General features: G+C 53.4%; 1 protein-coding gene across 7 annotated transcripts in view; it reads left to right on the top strand.

Annotated features, from left to right (window-relative positions):
• Nucleotides 1-20,614, top strand: part of LOC105478597 (zinc finger CCCH-type containing 4) — a 52,819-nt gene extending 32,205 nt beyond the window's left edge. For all 7 annotated transcript variants that reach the window (XM_011736063.3, XM_071087242.1, XM_011736065.3 and 4 more), the window contains 6 exons: nucleotides 2,045-2,156; nucleotides 2,710-2,819; nucleotides 12,183-12,544; nucleotides 12,708-13,051; nucleotides 15,457-15,708; nucleotides 16,924-20,614. In XM_011736063.3, the coding sequence (XP_011734365.2) occupies nucleotides 2,045-2,156; nucleotides 2,710-2,819; nucleotides 12,183-12,544; nucleotides 12,708-13,051; nucleotides 15,457-15,708; nucleotides 16,924-18,437 (2,694 nt within the window). In that variant the 3' untranslated portion in view covers nucleotides 18,438-20,614. The remainder of the gene's footprint in view (nucleotides 1-2,044; nucleotides 2,157-2,709; nucleotides 2,820-12,182; nucleotides 12,545-12,707; nucleotides 13,052-15,456; nucleotides 15,709-16,923) is intronic.
• Nucleotides 20,615-21,333: the final 719 nt, after the last annotated feature.

The raw sequence follows: 21,333 nt of genomic DNA, 5'->3' as shown, positions 1-21,333 counted from the left end.
GCAGTGAGCCGAGATCGTGCCACTGCATTCATTCCAGCCTGAGTGATAGAGCTAGACTCTGTCTCAAAAAGTAAAAATAGGCCGGGCGCGGTGGCTCAAGCCTGTAATCCCAGCACTTTGGGAGGCCGAGGCGGGTGGATCACGAGGTCAGGAGATCAAGACCATCCTGGCTAACATGGTGAAACCCCGTCTCCACTAAAAATACAAAAAACTAGCCGGGCGTGGTGGCGGGCGCCTGTAGTCCCAGCTACTCGGAGGCTGAGGCAGGAGAATGGCGTGAACCTGGGAGGCGGAGCTTGCAGTGAGCCGAGATCGCGCCACTGCACTCCAGCCTGGGTGACACAGCGCGAGACTCCGTCTCAAAAAAAAAAAAAAAAAAAGTAAAAATAAAAAATAAAAAGATGAGACAAATAGGCATTCCTAAGAGTTAGGGGGACAGATCAGCTTCTGTCTTCAGTTCAGTTATGGTGAGTGATTCCTGAGGACTAAATGATGCGGAATGGAGAACACAATTCTGGATTTCACCTAGATACTGTGTTGTTGAGATTGTGTTCAACTGGAAATAAAGGAAAACTAAACTCCATTGGCTTCAACACATAGACATTTGTCTCTCAGAACCAGGAGTCTGGAGCTGGGTAAGCAATACCTGGCAGCGCAGTGGTCGGGGTCACCCTGGGGGACCTATGCTCATTCCTGCTTACTATTCTGCCATCTTTAAACATGTGGCTTTTTTGGCCGGGTGTGGTGGCTCACGCCTGTAATCCCAGCACTTTGGGAGGCCAAGGCAGGCAGATCATGAGGTCAGGAGATTGAGACCATCCAGGCTAACACGGTGAAACACCGTCTCTACTAAAAATCCAAAAAATTAGCCAGGCATAGTGGCGGGCGCCTATAGTCCCAGCTACTCGGGAAGCTGAGGCAGGAGAATGGCGTGAACCCGGGAGGTGGGGAGCTTACAGTGAGCCAAGATCGTACCACTGCACACCAGCATGGGCGACAGAGCGAGACTCCGTCTCACAAAAAAAAACAAAAAACATGGCTTTTGTCCTCATGGTTACACAATACCTGAGGCAATGCCTGCTGTGCCTCCTGGCATCACATCCAAGGGCTGGGAGGAAAAAAAACGGAAAACGGACAAAAGGCTTTACTTCTGTTTTTTTGTTTTTGAGACGGAAGGAGTTTCACTCTGTCACCCAGACTGGAGTGCAGTGGCACAATCTCGGCTCACGGCAAGCTCTGCCTCTTGGGTTCATGCCATTCTCCTGCCTCAGCCTCTCGAGTAGCTGGGACTACAGGCGCCCACCACCAACCCCAGCTAATTTTTTGTATTTTTTTTTTTTTTTTGGACTAATTTTTTGTTTGGACTAATTTTTTTTTTTGGACTAATTTTTTGGGCTAATTTTTTGTTAAATTTTTTGGACTAATTTTTTGTATTTTTAGTAGAGACGGGGTCTCACCGTGTTATCCAGGATGGTCTCGATCTCCTGACCTCGTGATCTGCCCGCCTCGGCCTCCCAAAGTGCTGGGATTACAGGCGTGAGCCACTGCGCCTGGCCGGCTTTTCTTTAAATTCAGGAAGTACCCAGGCTTGGTGGCTGATGGCTATATATCCCAGCACTTTGGGAGGCCAAAGTGGGAGGATCACTTGAACCCAGGAGTGTGAGACTAGCCTGGGCAACATAGTGAGACCCTGTCTCTACAAAAAAATACAAAAAAATTAGCCGAGCTTGGTGGTGTGGGCCTGTAGTCCTGGCTGTGAGAGAATCACCTGAGCCCACATGTCGAGGCTGCAGTGAGCCATGATTGTGCCACTGAATTCCAGCCTGGGCAACAGAGTGTGACCCTGTCTCCAAGTAAGAAAGGTTGGGCAACAGTCTTTGGGATCTGCCCTTCCTAGACCTGTCATCCTTTCCTAAGGGGGATTCGTTTCTGTCATTGGCCCCTCCATGCACCAGCAGTGACAGAGTATTTCTTCCCTTTGCAGAGAGAAGTAAGCAAGAGCTTCCCACACAATTACCTTACGTTTTCATTGCTTCTCTTCTAGGGAGACCACTGTAATTTTAGCCATGACATCGAACTCCCAAAGAAGCGAGAATTGTGCAAGTTTTACATCACTGGATTTTGCGCCAGAGCCGAGAACTGCCCCTATATGCATGATATCCTTTAGTGCCAGCATCTTGTCTGAATGAGGGTGCAGAACTTCTCTGCTCCTTGACATTAGTAACAGCTGACCTTCCTTCACTGTGCTTTCTCTTTCTGTGCCAAGAGCTTTCTGTGAATCTCTGTCTCATTTAACCCTCAGTCCACACTCAGAGGGGTCTGCCTTTCCCATCCTTCCAGGGAGTAAACTTTGAGATGCACATGGTGTATGTTCTGTTTATATAGGCTCTCAAGACTGGCCCATACCATTGGCTGAGATTCTTCCAGGTCGTTTTATACCTTGGACGAGTCGTTTAACTTCCCTAGTCTGGTTGATCATCTGAGGAAGCAGCCCCCAGCCAGTGTGGTGGGGCGGGAAGTGCCCTGCAGTCTGGAGTGCCGGGGTCTCTCCATGGATCTCCTGCCAACCCACGGAGCAGCCCTGAGCACGTCGCCTCACCTCTCTGGGCAGATTTCTCATCTCCAAAGCAAAGGGAGTTGGATTCTGCCTTGGGTCTGGGTGGGGGTGTGTTCTGTGAGATGAAGCATTTACCTTAATTTGCCATGAACGTGATTTCCCGTGTAAGCTGTACCACACCACTGGGAACTGCATCAATGGTGACGACTGCATGTTTTCCCACGACCCTCTGACGGAAGAGACGAGGGAGCTTTTGGATAAGGTAATGTCCAGGGGCTGACGGGGTGCACGGCTCACAGGAACTGGGACATGTGCAGTCCATTGTCTCAGTGCTATAGCCTGCCTGTCCAGCCTCTGCAGTGCCCAGTTGGGTTGATTTGGAGTTGGGCCATTCTAAGGAGGACATGGGCACTGTGTCCTCTTCTGCAGGGAGTTGAGGTGGTCACAAGTATCTTGTCTTAAGCCAGGACAGGTTTTTGCTGTTTCCTGGGGGCATGGCCAAATGAAGGGAATACTGCCTGATGTGCCTCCAAGCATGAATCCTAATCTCTAGGTGTCAATTAGAGACAGCCCACGATACACAGGGATACACGAATTACCTGTAACCCCAGCACTTTGGGAGGCTGAGGTGGGAGGATTACTTGAGCTCAGGAGTTTGAGACCAGCCTAGGCATGTAGTGAGATGTTGTTTCTACTTAAAAAAAGAAAAAAAAAATTGGTTGGGCTGGGTGCAGTGGCTCGTGCCTGTAACCCCAGCACTTTGGGAGGCCAAGGCAGGCAGATAGATCACTTGAGCTAAGGGCAACATGGCAAAACCCCGTCTCTAAAAAAAAAAAAAAAAAAAAAAAAGGATGAAAAACTTAACTGGGTGTGGTGGCTCACGCTTGTTATCCCAGCACTTTGGGAGGCTGAGGCGGGCAGATCACCTGAGGCCAGGTTCTCAAGACCAACCTGGCCAACATGGCAAACCCCATCACTACTAAAAATATAGAAATTAGCCAGGTGTAGTGGCACATGCTTGTAGTCCTAGGTACTCAGGAGGCAGAGGTTGCAGTGAGCCGAGATCACACCCCTGCATTCCATCCAGCCTGTGCAACAGAGTGAGACTGTGTCTCCAAAAAAAAAATAAAAAAAATTAGCCAGGTGTTGTGGCACATGCCTGTGGTCCCAGCTACTCGAGAGGCTGAGGCAGGAAGATCTGTTGAATCCAGGAGATTGAGGCTGCAGTGAGCCACTGCACTCCAGAGCAAGACTCCACCTCAAAGAAAACCCACAAAAAACCAAAGATATACAGAGAAGAGACAAAGATTGTATTTTGGTGGAAAAGTTAAACGTTTTCTTGCAACTCTCAGGGTCCCCATTATGCATTAGAGAAAGTAGAGGGAATTTGGGGGTCTCTAAAGGGGAAGACTCCCTTGGGGGAGGTGTCATGGCTTCTCCACTTAGCCAGGTGACATTTGAAACTCATCCTGGCATCAGTTGTCCTCTCTGAGGAGCTAGGCTGAGGATTTTGGGTTAGGGTTAAATGCCCAAATATCAGTCCTGAGTTTCATCTGGGGAGTGAGTGGCTACGGGAACGGGTATCCTTTCAAGTGAAGCTTTCCTGCCCTCTAGTTCACAGGAGGTTCTAGGAGATTAGGTATTTTTTTGAGAATGGAAAGGATCAAGGCATCAGCACATCTGCCAGCTTCCAGAGTCCGTGTGTCAGTGACTGTCTTGTTAACTGGTGGCAGGGGTACCCATGTGAGGGGTGCAGGGGAAGCCCCATGCAAGCAGACGTAGGAGAACATCCATTCCTCATTGGCAGGGCACCTGTAGGAAAAGGTCAGTCCCTCTGGGGAGCCTGCTGCCCTAGGGTTTTTTTGTTTTGTTTTGAGACGGAGTCTCTGTCGCCCAGGCTGGAGTGCAGTGGCACAATCTCAGCTCACTGCAAGCTCCGCCTCCCGAGTAGCTGGGACTACAGGCGCACGCCACTGCACCAAGCTATTTTCAGTAGAGACAGCGTTTCACCATGTTGGCCAGGCTGGTCTCGAACTACTGACCTTGTGATATGCCCGCTTTGGCTTCCCAAAGCGATGGCATTGCAAGTGTGGGCCACGGCGCCCAGCCTGCCCCAGGGTTTTGTAATCTGTACATTCCTGGAGTCTGAGCTGTTTGATGACGGGAAACTGGCCATTCAGGGAGGCCTCATGTCTCCTTGGGAGGACTTACCCTTCTCTGACTGAGGACTGCCCCCTGCTGGAGGCTCCAAGTTTGTGCTCTAGGCCAGTGCTACCCATAGGAGCACCACAGAACCACTTCGTTCATTTAAAATTTTCCAGTAAAAGTAAAAGTAAAAAGAAACAGGTGAAATTAATTTTTTTTTTTGAACTGGAGTCTCGGCCAGGTGCTGTGGCTCACTCCTGTAACCCTGCCCCCGCCGGGAGGCCGAGACGGGCGGATCACCTGAGGTTGGGAATTCAAGACCAGCCTGACCAACATGGAGAAACCTTGTCTCTACTAAAAATACAAAATTAGCCAGGCAAAGTGGTGCATGCCTGTAATCCCAGCTACTAGAGAAGCTGAGGCAAGATAATCACTTGAACCTGGGAGGCGGAGGTTACGGTGAGCCAAGATTGCGCCATTGCACTCCAGCCTGGGCAACAAGAGCGAGACTCCGTCTCAGAAAAAAAAAAAAAAGAAGAAATGAAATGGCGTCTCGCTCTGTTGCCCAGGGTAGATTGCAGTGGCGCGATCTTGGCTCACCGCAACCTCCACCTCCCGGGTTCAAGCGATTCTCCTGCCTCAGCTTCCGCAGTAGCTGAGATTACAGGCACCCGCCACCACGCCCGGCTAATTTTTGTTTGTTTATTTTTGAGACGGAGTTTCACTCTTTTGCCCAGGCTGAAGTGCAGTGGCACCATCTCGGCTCACTGCAACCTCTGCCTCCCAGGTTCAAGTGATTTCTTGTCTTAGCCTCCTGAGTAGCTGGGATTACAGGCACCTGCCACCATGCCCAGCTGAATTTTGTATTTTTAGTAGAGACAGGGTTTTACCATGTTGGCCAGGCTGGTCTTGAACTCCTGATCCACCTGCCTTGACAAGTGATCCACCTGCCTTGGCCTCCCAAAGTGCTGGGATTACAGATGTGCCCCACAACACCTGGCTAATTTTTGTATTTTTAGTAGAGATGGGGTTTCACCATGTTGGCCAGGATGGTTTCAAACTCCTGACCTCAAATAATCCACCCACCTCACAAAATTATTTAACACTGTGTCTCATTTAGCTCCAAACATACTTTTAGGAAATAATAATAAATAATGGAAAAAATAGAGATACTTTATAGGAGCTTTTTGTGTGTAGTTTCAATGGCTGGAAAAAAATATTTTTTAATTGGCATTGGGATTATATTTGATCTCCCTTGGTTTCATGGAAGGCACCTATGAAGCCAGCAGAGAGAAAATATAATGGTACTTGAATCTGTTAAAAGTAAATTCTGTAGAGAGCCATGTTTTCTGAAAGCAAAACTTGATGTTTGCAAAGCTTAGAGGGTTGTAGGTTTCTGCTTGGGAGTATGCACACAGACCCCTTCCTGAAAATCCATGCCTTCTTTTTTTTTTTTTTTTTTTTTTTTAATTTATTTATTATTATTATACTTTAAGTTGTAGGGTACATGTGTATAACGTGCAGGTTTGTTACATATGTATACTTGTGCCATGTTGGTGTGCTGCACCCATCAACTCGTCATTTACATCAGGTATAACTCCCAATGTAATCCCTCCCCCCTCCCTTTTTTTTTTTTTTTTGAGATGGAGTTTTGTTCTTGTTGCCCGGGCTGGAGGAGTGGTGCGATCTTGGCTCACCACAACCTCTGCCTCCCAGGTTCAAGCTATTCTCCTGCGTCAGCCTCCCGAGTAGCTGGGATTACAGGCATGTGCCACTGCTCCTGGCTCATTTTTTGTGTTTTTAGTAGGGATGGGGTTTCTCCATGTTTGTCAGGCTGGTCTTGAACCCCCGACCTCAGGTGATCCCCCCGCCTTGGCCTCCCACAGTGCTGGGATTATAGATGTGAACCACCATGCCTAGCTGAAAATCCATACCTTCTAAATTTATCTGAGTGCTTTAACCAGCTCTTAGCATTATATGTTTTTGTATGTCATCTTTGGTACCAATTTTTTTTTTTTTTTTTGAGATGGAGTTTCACTCTTGTTGCCCAGGCTGGAGTGCAATGGTGTGATCTCGGCTCACTGCAGCCTCCGCCTACTGGGTTCAAGTGATTCTCCTGTCTCAACCTCCTGAGTAGCTGAGATTACAGGTGCCTGCCTCCACTCCCAGCTAATTTTTGTATTTTTAGTAGAGACGGGGTTTCACCATGTTAGCCATATGGTCTCAAACTCCTGACCTCAGGTGATCCACCCACCTAGGCCTCCCAAAGTGCTGGGATTACAGGCATGAACCACTGCGCCTGATACATAGTTCTGTGAGTTTTTTTTTTTTTCAAAGACGGAATCTCGCTCTGTCGTCCAGGCTGGAGTGCAGTGGTGCAATGTTGGCTCACTCCAGCCTCCGCCTCCTAGGTTCAAGCAATTCTCTGCCTCTTGAATAGCTGGGATTACAGAGGCCCGCCACCATGTCCAGCTATTTATTTATTTATTTATTTATTTATTTATTTATTTGTTTGTTTTTTGAGATGGAGTCTCACTCTGTTACCCAAGCTGGAGTGCAGTGGCGCAATCTTGGCTCACTGCAAACTCTGCCTCCCAGGTTCAAGCGATTCTCCTGCCTCGGCCTCCTGAGTAACTGGGATTACAGGCGTGTACCACCACTCCCGGCTCATTTTTGTATTTTTAGTAGAGACGGGGTTTCACCATGTTGGTCAGATTGGTCTTGAACTCCTGACCTCGTGATCCGCCCAGCTTGGCCTCCCAAAGTGCTGAGATTACAGGCTTGAACCACTGCGCCCGGCCAGCTGATTTTTTTTTTTTTTTTTTTTGTATTTTTGGTAGAGACGGGGTTTCACCATCTTGGTCAGGCTGGTCTTGAACTCCTGACCTCGTAATCCACCTATCTCAGCCGGGCGCGGTGGCTCAAGCCTGTAATCCCAGCACTTTGGGAGGCCGAGACGGGCGGATCACGAGGTCAGGAGATCGAGACCATCTTGGCTAACACGGTGAAACCCCGTCTCTACTAAAAAATACAAAAAACTAGCCGGGCGAGGTGGCGGGCGCCTGTAGTCCCAGCTACTCGGGAGGCTGAGGCAGGAGAATGGCGTAAACCTGGGAGGCAGAGCTTGCAGTGAGCTGAGATCCGGCCACTGCACTCCAGCCTGGGCGACAGAGCGAGACTCTGTCTCAAAAAAAAAAAAAAAAAAAAAAAATCCACCCATCTCTGTCTCCCAGAGTGCTGGGATTACAGGCGTAAGCCACCGCGCCCGGCCTAGTTCTATGAATTTTGACAAACACACTGAGTCATGTCACCACCCCACAAGATGGATCTAGGAAACCCATTCTGTCACCCCAGAAACTCCGCTGTGTCTTTTATAGTAAATGCCACCCCACATCTCCAGTGCCTGGCAACCGTGGGTCAGGGTCTGTCTTTGGTTTTACTTTTTCAAGCAAATCATATAAATAGAATTGTGGGGTAAACAAGCTTTAAGAGTGTGAGTGTACACAGTGCACATGCGTGCATTTGTTGAGTCTGGCTTCTTGCACTTGGCATGAAGCCTTTGAGATTCACCCGTTGTTGCAAGTAGCAGTTCATTACCGTTTGTTGCTGCGTAGTGCCCCACCAAGTGGATGATCTATGTTTGTTTATCCAGTCATCCGTTGAAAGACATTTGCGTTGTTTCCATTTCCTGGTGCTTATTCACATGGACTGATGGGCTCAGCCCACATGCCTCTGCACCTCTACAGTGTTACTTCTTGCTTGCAGAAGGTGACTGACTTTTGGAAACTCCTCTGATCACTGAGAGTCTGTCCTGGCTAGAGAGGCTTTGGCACCTAGTGGGGTGCTAGTTGTCTCAGCTGGTGTCTTTGCTGGTGGAGGGGCCAGGAACAGAGGGGCCACAGGGTCTGTGCTGGCAGGACCGATGAGCAGTTTGGGTTGACTCTGCAGTTGACTCCATGTTGGAGTCAACCAGTCAGGCAGGGCCTGAGCTCCTTTCTTCTCTGCGCTGGACCCAGCCTCTGGATTCCAGGGAATGAATGGCAGAGTGCATTGGTTTGTGTTCCTTGCTTAGTCGTTCACTCGATAAATCTCTGTGCCTTGTTTGTGGCAGGCAGTGGGGGTGGTGAGGAGGCAGGGTTAGGTCCTTGGGCAGATGCTGATGACACATGGGGAGTGTGAGTGTGTGTGCGTATGTGTGTGCGTGCGCGCACACACACACACAGGGATCAGGCCGTGAAGAACAAGTGTGGGAGCCCAGGACTCCAGCTGGGCTCTATTCACGAGGCAGACGTTCAGGAGGCTCTGTGAGGAGGTGCCAGTGGTGGCCCCAGGATGTGCGGCAGTTAGGACTGAAGAGGAGGAGGGAAATGCAGGGTGGCAGATGCAGCGCAACCCATGGCCGCACACACAATTGAGGAAGGGCCCTTGGGCCAGGAGGAAGTGAGCCCATAGCAGTGCTGAAAGCAGCAGTACTGGGAGCTGACGCAAGGCTCTGGGCCCTCCCAGCAAGGCTCATCTCAGGTGGCGCTGCCCACACTCCAAGGGCAGAATGTGAATTCTGCCTCCACAGGTACCCCTGCTCTGCTGGTTCACACGCTGACCACACCTGGAGTAGCAGGGCTCAGAAGGACAGAGGGGTTCCACCATGTCGTTTTCCACCCCTCCTCCATGAAGCCACATTCTTGTTGGATCTTGGGGTTCCAGGGTTCAGGTACCACTGCTAATGGCTAGGAGAAGGGAAAACTGCGAACGCACAACCCCCACCAGGGGGTCCTATTTCTGTCATCCCTGCTGTTCCTGGGCAGAGGGGCAGGACTAGTTCATCCTGACCCCGTGTTAGGACCCACTAAGGGATCTGTGCTGGGGTCCCCAAGATGACCCAGAGCAACTTGCTGGGGAACTCACAGCCAAGATGTTACTGCAGTGAAGCGACACAGGCAAACTCAGCCCCGGGAACGAGTACATGAGGGCACCTGGAGGAAGCAGGCACATCCTCTCCCCGTGGACTCGCAGGGGCCATGCTGCCCTCCTCCAGTTGTGACAGCACGAGGGGCATTCTGTTTGTGAGAAGACTTGCTCAACGCCCAGGGTTTTCACTAGGGCCGTTCACCTAGGCAGCTTCTGCCTGGCATGGACCAAAATTCCAGATCTGGGGGGCAAAGCAGGCATTCAGCACAAACTGCATTGGTTGTAGAAACAGTTTATTCGGCTGGGCGCGGTGGCTCACGCCTGTAATCCCAGCACTTTGGGAGGCCGAGACGGGCGGATCACGAGGTCAGGAGATCGAGACCATCCTGGCTAACACGGTGAAACCCCGTCTCTACTAAAAAATACAAAAAACTAGCCGGGCGAGGTGGCGGGCGCCTGTAGTCCCAGCTACTCGGGAGGCTGAGGCAGGAGAATGGCGTGAACCCGGGAGGCGGAGCTTGCAGTGAGCTGAGATCCGGCCACCGCACTCCAGCCTGGGTGACAGAGCGAGACTCCGTCTCAAAAAAAAAAAAAAAAAAAAAAAAAAAGAGTTTAGATGCAGTGAGCCCCTCTTACTAGACAGTGAATGCTGGGAGCCCTCCCAAAATCCAGCTTGCCAGACACCAGCCAAGGCCTAGCCTTGCAAGCAGGGCTTCCAAGGAGAGCAGCCAGGCCTCCTGTGTTCACTTTTCTGCATGCGATTCTAACTGAAGAAACATTCTAGTCCAATTGAGATTTTGACATTTCTCATTCACTCATTGGGCATCTGCCCTGTATCAGGTCTTGTGGGGGCCCTGGGGATAAAGCAGGGAAGAAACAGTCCTGCCCTCATGGAGTTGACAGGGAGGTGAGCCAGGATCAACACGGGAATGACTGAATAATTTAACAAGGCATAGGCAGTGTTGGCAGAGAACTCCTGGTACCCCAGTAGTGAGTATAGGAGACTGGACAGACACTATGAATTGACATCTAATGAGGGACCTCAACAGTTGGGTGACGTTGAGCCACATGGGAATAACGGGGAAAAATAAAAGCCTGGGGGCAGCTTGGTCCTGGCCCTGTAGGGGAGAGCTTGACTGCTCATTGCACTGAAGTGAGGCTGGGTGGTTGGGCTGGAGGAGTTGGGATCGTGGGAGGAAATGAAGCTGCCAGGAAGCTTCCTAGTCCTCCCCAGATAGCCACACACCCACCCCTGCTCTTAGACCCTGAGGGTTATGTTCAGGAGTTTGGGTCTTATTACAGATGAGATCAGAGGCCCTTAACATCCAAACAGGACAGTGGAATATGATTCAGCCATAAAAAACTGAGTGACATACTACTGATAGATGTAGCAGTGTAGATGCCCTTTGCTAAGTGAAAGGACCCCTCACACTCAGCGCATGAGTCTGTTCGCAGGAGCTGTCCAGCAGGGGCAGGTCTGCAGAGACAGGAAGCAGAGTGGCTGCCGGGGGCTGGGGGCAGAGGATGGGGAGTGATTGCTTAGTGTGTACAGGGTCTCTTTTGGGGGTGATGAAAATGTCCTAGAACTAGATAGAGGTGGTGGTTGCATAGCATTGTTAATGTGCCAAATGGCACTGAATCATTCAGTTTGTTTTTATTTTTGTATTTTGAAATGGAATCTGGCTCTCCCGCTCAGGCTGGAATGCAGTGGTGTTATCTCGGCTCACTGGAACCTCTGCGTCCCGGGTTCAAGCGATTCTTCTGCCTCAGCCTCCCAAGTAGCTGGAATTACAGGTGGCCACCACCATGTCTGGCTAATTTTTTTGTATTTTTAGTACCACCATGTCCAGCTAATTTTTTTGTATTTTTAGTAGAGACGGGGTTTCACCATGTTGGCCAGGCTGACCTTGAACTCCTGACCTTAGGTGATCTGCCCACCCTGGCCTCCCAAAGTGCTGGGATTACAGGCATGAGCCACCACACCTGGCCTTGTGTATTTATTTTTGAGACAGAGTCTCATCTGTTGTCCATGCTGGAGTGCAATTACGCAGTCTTGGCTCATTGCAGCCTCTGCCTCCCAGGTTCGAGTGATTCTCCTGCCTCAGTCCCCCGAGTGGCTGAGACTATAGGCATGCGCTACCACACCTAGCTAATTTTTGTATTTTTAGTAGAGACGGGGTTTTTCCATGTTGGCCAGACTGGTCTTGAACTCCTGGCCTCAAGTGATCCACCCACCTCGTCCTCCCAGAGTGCTGGGATGACAGATGTGAGCCCCTGCGCCCGGCCGAATCGTTCACTTTTAATGGTTGAACAGTACACTTTCTCTTGTATTTTGCCATAGAGCAAGAACAGGCGCCCCCCTGCCCCCCACCAGCTGGTCCCGGAGAGTGGAGCAGAGAGGTGGCTGATGATTTTTGTTACGGAGCCATTGTGGTCATTAGCTTTATGTCTTTAGACCTCAAGGTCCTTGTATTGTGGAACTTCTCCTCATAAACTTCAGCTCTGAGACCTGGAGAGGTCCGTTTCCATCCTGACCCTGTCCACACCTTCTTTTGTTCTTTCTCACCCGCAGATGTTGGCTGATGATGCAGAAGCAGGTGCCGAGGACGAGAAGGAGGTGGAGGAACTGAAGAAGCAGGGCATCAATCCCCTGCCTAAACCGCCCCCTGGTGTGGGCCTCCTGCCCACTCCTCCTCGGCCCCCTGGCCCGCAGGCTCCAACCTCTCCCAATGGCAGGCCCATGCAGGGTGGCCCCCCACCCCCGCCCCCGCCCCCTCCCCCACCGCCCGGACCCCCTCAGATGCCCATGCCAGTGCATGAGCCACTGTCCCCACAGCAGCTGCAGCAGCAGGACATGTACAACAAGAAGATCCCCTCCTTGTTTGAGATTGTGGTACGGCCCACGGGACAGCTGGCTGAGAAGCTGGGTGTCAGGTGAGTGCCCTGGGCCCCCGTGGTAGGCAGGGAACGCTATCCTGGGCCCAGCCAGGTTCCTCTTGTCAGGGTAAGCCTGGCTGGGGCAGGGTCCTGCCTCTCTTCCCAGCTGTGGGAGTCCTGGTCTGCAGCTTCCCTCACAGGTGCCTTTTCCTTCTTCTAGGTTCCCTGGACCCGGTGGACCCCCAGGGCCAATGGGCCCTGGGCCCAACATGGGACCCCCAGGGCCAATGGGCGGTCCAATGCATCCTGACATGCACCCTGACATGCACCCAGACATGCACCCCGACATGCACCCGGACATGCACCCCGACATGCAGATGGGCCCTGGCATGAATCCTGGCCCACCCATGGGCCCTGGTGGCCCTCCAATGATGCCCTACGGCCCTGGAGACTCCCCACATTCTGGAATGATGCCCCCTATCCCGCCAGCCCAGAACTTCTATGAAAACTTCTACCAGCAGCAGGAGGGCATGGAGATGGAGTCCGGACTCCTGGGGGATGCAGGTATGCGGGCTCCAGGTGTGACTGCCTGGGGTTGCGGGCTTTACACAGTGGAGTAGTCAGGGAGATGTGATTTTTCTTCCTTCGTCTGAGTCTCTTCGAAAGCATGACTCCATCTCTGTCCCATTTAATGGTTGAATGTTTTCAGTAACATAGGATTTATTATTCTGTTGAGGAAGAAAGGAATATTCTGTTTATTATCATTATAGGTTATTTCTTTTTAATTTTGCAAGCTGTGCCTGGAATCAGAAGCATGGGAAGTTAGAGGGACAAGTGTGCAAGGGTGTGAGGCTGAGAGGCTGATGGGCTCATCAGGGCTCAGTTAGTGGCCTGGCCAAAACTATCTCTTTCCAGGCAGTTCTCGGCTTGGAGCAACCAGTGTCTACCCCAGGACTCTGCGGGTTCTGTGCCCTTTACCGGCCGTTTTCCTCTCTTTTTTTCCTTTTGCATTGGTAACATGTGTCCAGTGAGCAGAGGGGTTTAGATGACGCTGCTGCAGCTGTAGGAGATGCGATGTGCAGCCCTCTGGAGGAGGAGGGCCAGGCACAGTAGGCCCCCACTGTCCTTGCCCAGTTGCATCTTGGTGGAATGAAGCAGGTGGCAAGCGTGTAGATAGAGGAGTTGGCTCCTTTCAGCACTGGCCATTGTTAGAAGAAAAGGTAGGGTACCGTGGTGGTGGGCCAGAAGGCTCAGTGCCTCAATGGGGATGGTCACAAAAGTCTCTCTGAGAAGTGAAGCAGCACTTGCAACGTGAGGAACGATGGGACCTCTGGGCGGGGGCGACGCTGTGTTGAGCTGGGGATGCTGCTGTGGCAGCTGCTGGGGGCTGTCCCTGGGCAGAGGCAGCAGGGCAGCCACTGGAGTGCAAGGCAGGGCTTCGAGGTTTAGATGCGGCGCCGTAGGGCAGTGTGAGTCCTGTGTGTGTTTTGCAAGGCAGGTAGGAGCGGCATTGAGGATAGGGCGCTGGACGTGGGGCATAGTCACTCCAGGGTGCCTGCCCCTCTGATGGCCATGTGGAAATTTTGAGGGGTAGTTTCAGGGGCATCAGGGAGAGGCCCAGGCTAGAGATCAAAATGTAGACATGGGCTTTGACTTTAGGTGGTGCATGGAGCCAGGAGAGCAGGTACTCGAGTGAGAGTGGGTGCTTTAGAAAGATGAGAAAAACAGGCTGCCACAATGAGGTGCTGGGGTTCCCTTTAACAAAAGCATCTCAAAGGTGCATGGGAGAAGCTTTGCTGGCGGGAAACCAGAAGTCGGTCACATTGGTAGCAGTAGGTGTCTCTAGGGTAATCCTGTTTCATAAAATCCTCCCTCTAACATGTGTGGTCTGTGGTTTCTGGTGTGTGCACAGACTGTGTGAAGGGGGACCCTTGGCTGTCTGGTTCGTCGAGTGGGTCCCAGCTCTGCGCTGGGATGTGTCACAGAGCAGGCTGGCCCATCAGGTTCACTTGACGAAGTTGAAATTAATGTAAGCTAAGTTACAAGTGCACTTTTTTAGACACCATGTTTTAAATGCTCAGCTGCCCCAGGAGGATTTAGGTGGCCACATGTTGCCCTGCAGATCTAGAACATTTCCATCACTGCATAGCGTTCTGTGGGGAAGCACTGACTCTAGACATCCCCCCATCTCGGTGACTCGCTGTCTCCCATGCTCACATGTCACGCACACACACAACATGCAGGAGGTGTCGCCGAGCCTGCCCTCCCCTTTACTCCTGCTGCGTCCCCACGTCAGCCTGTGCCGCTGCCCACAGCTCTTGGCTCAGGCACTGGGGGAGTGCATGGGGTGAGGTGGTTGGTGCCAGTGCCCACACCGCAGGAGGTGGAGGCCCGGTGCTTCCTGAGAGACCCCCTAATGCTGTGGAGCAGGAGGGAAGGCACTCTGGAGCCTCTGTTGGCCAGAGCAGCACTTTGGCTCATTTCATTCTCTTTTCCTGGCTTTTAATGTTGAACATGGTTGAGTTCACTATGAGATGTACAGTGTTTTCTTATTAATTGTTAGAAAGAAACCATGAAACTCCTGTCCATCCAAAATAATTAAACAAGTACAGGAAAGAGTGCAGGATCCATCCCTGGCCTGTCTAGAATCTGCGTCCCAGAGGGACTGTTTCTGTCTTTTCAAAGCCTTCTCCTTGCGTCTTACAAATGTACATCCGATGTTCCATCCTGTTTCCACCTCATAAGCGTTTGCCCCATCACTCAACCCTCTCTGAACCTCATTCTTCACATAGGCGGGGCTACCCATGGGCGACTTCGTTCCCCTGAGACCTGGGGAGGGCAGGCAGGGGCAGGCTGTGCATCCTTCTCCATCACCATCTGGGTGGGTTTGCAGTGAGGGGCAGGGTGGGGCTGGAGTTGGCACCTGGAGGCCCTTCCCGACATGAACCCTCGGTTCTTCCCTGCCACAGAGGACTACGGGCACTACGAAGAGCTCCCAGGGGAGCCTGGGGAGCACCTCTTCCCTGAGCACCCTCTGGAGCCCGACAGCTTCTCTGAGGGAGGGCCCCCAGGCCGGCCGAAGCCAGGCGCCGGTGTCCCTGACTTCCTGCCCTCAGCCCAGAGGGCCCTGTACCTGAGGATCCAGCAGAAGCAGCAGGAGGAGGAGGAGAGAGCGAGGAGGCTGGCTGAGAGCAGCAAGCAGGACCGGGAGAATGAGGAAGGCACGTGTCCGCCCCAGGGGCCGGGGCACAGGCCCTGGGCCGCTGTGCAGGGGAGCGGAGGTGGTGGGGTGTTCCAGGTTGGGTTTCCTGTCGGGAAGGAGCCCATGGCTAGGGAGGACCCCTGTCCAGGGCCATGAAGCCGGGTTGGGGCTGCTGTATATCCCTGAGAAAACTGGCAGTCAGGGATGGCTTTCTGTGTTGGGTTCAGGAGAGACCCTGATCCCATAGAGTAGGGTGGAGGGCTGGTTTCTGGAAGAGAAAGCCGCCAACAGGATCAGCTGCCTGCGCCCTGCCAGAGGAGGCTTTAGGGAGACTCTCAAAGCCCCCGTTTTCCTACCATGTTCTCAAGGAGCCAACAGACAAGAGAGTCATTGAAATTAACCAGTAATAATCATAGTCATGAGCCACCAAGTCTCAGTTGCTGTGTGGTTGACTTAGTGGTGTCCGCCTTGGGGTAAAATGACAAGTGGTTTCTGGATCCTGAAACTAGAGGCCACAGGTGGCCCTGACAGTATCCCAGGAGCCAGTGGGACAGCAGGAAGAGGGGCAGCTCCCCTGATGGCCCAGGCTGTACTGGCCTAGGTTTTGCTTGAGCCCATGTCTGAGTCTGCCCAGCCGGCCCTGCCTCTTAGCCGGTGACTGGTTGGTCCAGCCGCCCCTCCCTGGGACATGGGGACATCGTGAGCCGGTTTGGGAGCAAGTGTTTGTGAGCCCTAGGCCCAGCCAGAACTGAGTCAATGGTATCTGCTACGAGGACCTCCAGAAGGAGGTGCCCACAGCTGCACTTGCCACAGTGGGGGCTGAACCAGCCCAGAGGTGGGCGGGAGGAGACGCCAGAGCTCTGGGTTAGGAGTCCCAGCCCAGTCCTGGCCCTGATGTCTAAGTAACGGCACCGTGCCTCTGTTTTCACATCTGTCAAATGGGCATGATAGTATCACTACCTCCTGGGGTGGTTAGTAGTTTGTTTTATTTTAAGTAACTCACTAGTGCAGTGCCGCCACTGAGGAGCGCTGGGGAGCATGGCATAAACGGTAGCGCCTTAGCTCCCTGGGTCTCCTCAGCCGCCTGCTGTGGGGAGGGAGCCTTAGAGAGGAGGACCTGAGGATCTGAGAGGCACGAGCAAAGGAGCTGCTCACGGTGGGCTGCTGTGGGGTCCAAGAGGACGGGTGGTGGATGCGCCCACTTACCCTTCCCTCCTCCTCTGTTCTTTCCCAGGTGACACTGGAAACTGGTACTCAAGTGATGAGGATGAGGGTGGAAGCAGTGTAACCTCCATCCTGAAGAGCTTGAGGCAGCAGACGTCCAGCCGACCCCCAGCTTCAGTTGGAGAGCTGAGCAGCAGTGGGCTGGGAGACCCCCGCCTCCAGAAGGGACACCCAACAGGAAGCCGGCTGGCAGACCCTCGCCTCAGCCGGGACCCCAGACTCACCCGCCACGCAGAGGCTTCTGGCGGGTCTGGCCCAGGGGATTCCGGACCCTCTGATCCTCGGCTGGCTCGCGCCCTGCCCACCTCCAAGCCTGAAGGCAGCCTTCATTCCAGCCCTGTGGGCCCCAGCAGTTCCAAGGGGTCTGGGCTGCCCCCTGCGGAGGAAGAGGAAGGGGAGCGGGCCCTGCGGGAGAAGGCCGTGAACATTCCCCTGGACCCACTCCCCGGGCACCCCCTGCGGGACCCACGGTCACAACTGCAGCAGTTCAGCCACATCAAGAAGGACGTGACCCTGAGCAAGCCCAGCTTCGCCCGCACCGTGCTCTGGAATCCCGAGGACCTGATCCCCCTACCCGTCCCCAAGCAGGATGCAGTGCCCCCCGTGCCCGCTGCCCTGCAGTCCATGCCCACCCTGGACCCCCGCCTGCACCGCGCCGCAACGGCAGGGCCCCCCAACGCCCGGCAGCGCCCAGGTGCCTCCACGGACTCCAGCACACAGGGCGCCAACCTCCCCGACTTTGAACTTCTCTCTCGCATCCTCAAGACGGTCAATGCCACCGGCTCCTCAACTACTCCTGGTTCCACTGACAAACCCAGTGACCCCCGGGTGCGGAAGGCCCCCACCGACCCTCGGCTGCAGAAACCCACAGACTCTACGGCCTCCTCCCGGGCTACCAAGCCCAGCCCCGCTGAGGCACCCTCTCCCACTGCCAGCCCGAGTGGGGATGCCTCCCCACCAGCCACCGCTCCCTATGACCCTCGCGTGCTGGCAGCCGGTGGGCTGGGCCAGGGTGGAGGGAGCGGGCAGAGCAGCGTGCTGAGCGGCATCAGCCTCTACGACCCGAGGACTCCCAACGCGGGGGGCAAAGCCACAGAGCCGGCCGCTGACACAGGTGCCCAGCCCAAGGGCGCTGAAGGTAATGGCAAGAGCTCGGCCTCCAAGGCGAAGGAGCCCCCGTTCGTCCGCAAGTCTGCCCTGGAACAGCCAGAGACAGGGAAGGCCGGTGCCGATGGGGGCGCCCCCACGGACAGATACAACAGCTACAACCGGCCCCGGCCCAAGGCTGCTACAGCCCCCACCGCCACCACCGCCACCCCACCCCCTGAGGGTGCCCCACCCCAGCCCGGGGTGCACAACCTGCCCGTTCCCACCCTCTTCGGGACGGTGAAGCAGGCACCCAAGACGGGCTCAGGAAGTCCATTTGCTGGGAACAGTCCGGCCCGCGAGGGCGAGCAGGATGCGGCGTCCCTAAAGGATGTTTTTAAAGGCTTCGACCCCACGGCCTCCCCCTTTTGCCAGTAGTGTCCAGCCAGAGCCGCGGCTCCAGCCGCCCTTCCTGGGGTGGCATTCAGGGCAGCACCCGGGGTGGGGAGCTTGTGGGGGAGGGGAGGCAGGCTGGGTGTTCCTTTTTTCTTTTCTCCCTTTTCTTTTGCTTTTCTTTCTTTTTTTTTTTTAAGTAGTACTTTCTTTGAGATTTATAAATTGTATATAACCATCTTAAGTTCTAGTCAGTGTGGCGGGCTCAGGAGCTCCTGCTGAGCAAACTGACTCGTGCCCGCAAACCTGTGAACTGTCGCCAGTGTCCAGACTCAGACCCCATGGACTCTGCCTGGCCGGGCCTCGCTGGAGGCCCAGTGGGTTTTTTGGGCAAAGCATGGCCCCTTTTCCCCAGGACAAAGGGAACAGTTGGTGTCTTGGAAGGCACTGAACGCTCCTCACCCTGTGCCCAAAGAGACCCAGAACCAAGACCATGGCAGGGCCTGTGTGGAAGCAGGTTCAGGCGTTTCTAGAATCCTGGGGTGCACCATCACTGTCTCTTCAGTGCAGGGCGTGACACCCCACTCAGGAGATGGTGACAGTGAAAAGGTATTAAGTAAAGAGCCCTCAGTGGCACTTGGGGCTCCCTGCACGTGCCTGCTCCTGTCCCTGCATTACTACGTGTGCCCTACCCGCCACCCTCCGTCCAGAGCAAGCCAATGCCCCCCAGCCTGCAGCAGAAGCCTCCAGTGTGAGAACAGGACCCAAAGGCAGTGGGGGCTGGTGTGGGGCGGAGTCCCGAAGAGCCACCTCCAGGAGGCAGCCCCTTGGAGCACATACCAGTTTTCTGTCAGTATTAACCCGACCTGTCCCATCAGGGCCACACCCTCCTTGCCCACACCAGGGTCTGTCCTGGTCCTCAAGCCACGCACCCGCTATGACCGCACTGCAGCTCGGCCCCGGACAGCTCCAGGATCCGTGAAGTGGCTGCGCCGCCAGGCCCCAACAGCAGGGGCCCTAGGGTGGCTCCTGGCCAAGTGTTTCTTCTGTTTTCCTCGCACCTCCTCACACTGTGACCTGCAGGGCGTCAGGTATTGATGTGTTCAGGTTTCCTCTCCCAACCCAGCAGATGCAGGGGTTCCAAGGTGTGTTGCTCTGTGAGATTTGTGTACACTTCAGAAAGGGGCTAAGGAGAGTGGGAAGCCTGCAGCCAGGGCAGGGGAGGGGAAGCCTCTGCTGCCCCCACACTCCCACTCTGGCTGAGGGCCCGCCTCCTCTGCAGAGCCCTGGAGGAGGCCCACCTATGGACACAGCCTGGGAGATGGGCACAAGGGGTGCTGGGGGAGGCCTGCTATCCTGCCTCTGGGCCACTTGAGGGGCCTCAGGAAGTGTGTGCTTGTAGCTCCATCTGCCTGTCTCCCTGGCCCGCTGTGTGGCTGCAGGCCAATCTCTTCATTGCTGACCAGGAGGAGACCTGGGCACCTGCCAAGGGATTCCCCTTCCCTCCTCCTCAGGGTGGGGTGAACAGGCTGCTATCCCACCCCACCCCAAAAAGAGAAAAATGAAAAACTCATAGTTTGGGGCCAGGAGGCAGTGTGTCCTACAGGGCTGCATAGCCCTGAGGGGTCAGTGCTGGGATCAGGTTGGTTGGTCTTTTTGTCTTTTTTTTTTTTTTTTTTTTTAACAATCATTAATGAGATTTGTCTTCAGCCACCAGTGTTGGCCTTGAAGCAGAGGGCGCAGCCCTTGGTGTTTGTAAAATAAGTATGAACACACAGTGTGGCAGTGTTTTGGTTTTTTTTTTGTTGTTTTTCCTCTCCTTTTGAGGATTTTCTTTTGTAAAAGAAAATTAAATATTTTTTAAACTGAAATTTGTGGATGAAATAGAAGCTGGAGCCCTCCTCTTGGAATATTCAGCCTAAGAACCTCATGGGACTATGAATTCACCTGAAATTCTCATTTGCCATCAGGCCGAGCTTTTAAAGAAAAATTGTTCTCTAACCAGGATTGTAACAAAAGTGTAAATACTGTTTCAGAGTTGAGAGTTGGTGGTGCAAATATGTATATAATGAACTGTATTTTTACAATGATCGCCGCATGACTATTTCACACCCTTTTTATACTCCATACCTGTCTTCCAGAAACGTCACCTGCCTTTCTCCTGTGGTCTCTTAATCCAATAATTGTATTACTGCCATTAAAGGATGCAGTTATTTTAAAAAGCTTGTGGGTCTGGTCTCTCCAGGCTGCCCCAGACCATCCCTTGCCCTGAGAATTAACGAGGGTAGAAGATGGCGGGGCGGGAGTGGGGGGTGTGTGAAACATGGACCTATTCTCTCAGCAGTTGGCCTCAGTAACATTCTTGAAGACAGGGACAATTTGTACCTCCAAACAGCGTCAGCTGTCCTCAGTGGACGGCAGTAGATCACCTACTGTCAACATCCTAAGGTCCCTGAGCTTCGTGCGGGCCACTCAGCATTTGAGATCCGGTGGTGATCTGCAGCAGCCTGGATCTGCCCTCGCAGTGCTCACAGGAAAAGACTGTTAACGCAAACGGGACAGCTGGACTGGCTTCTAGGGACGGGAAGAGCTTTAGTGGGCACCCTACCCGTGTGATAGCCAGGGGTATCCTCTGAGGAGGGGTCTGTTCTGATGTTGGAACTTATTTTGAAATGCATCAACAAATATGAAGGATGGTTGGGGCCGGGCGCGGTGGCTCACGCCTGTAATCCCAGCACTTTGGGAGGCCGAGGCGGGCGGATCACAAGGTCAGGAGATCGATACCACGGTGAAACCCCGTCTCTACTAAAAATACAAAAAATTAGCTGGGCGCGGTTGTGGGCGCCTGTAGTCCCAGGTACTCGGGAGGCTGAGGCAGGAGAATGGTGTGAACCCGGGAGGCAGAGCTTGCAGTGAGCCGAGATCGCGCCACTGCACTCCA

The sequence above is a fragment of the Macaca nemestrina genome, chromosome 20 (genome assembly GCF_043159975.1).
Source record: "Macaca nemestrina isolate mMacNem1 chromosome 20, mMacNem.hap1, whole genome shotgun sequence".
Lineage (NCBI taxonomy): Eukaryota > Metazoa > Chordata > Mammalia > Primates > Cercopithecidae > Macaca > Macaca nemestrina.
Note: the sequence above shows the minus strand (reverse complement) of the source record. Positions and strands in the feature narration are given on the sequence as shown.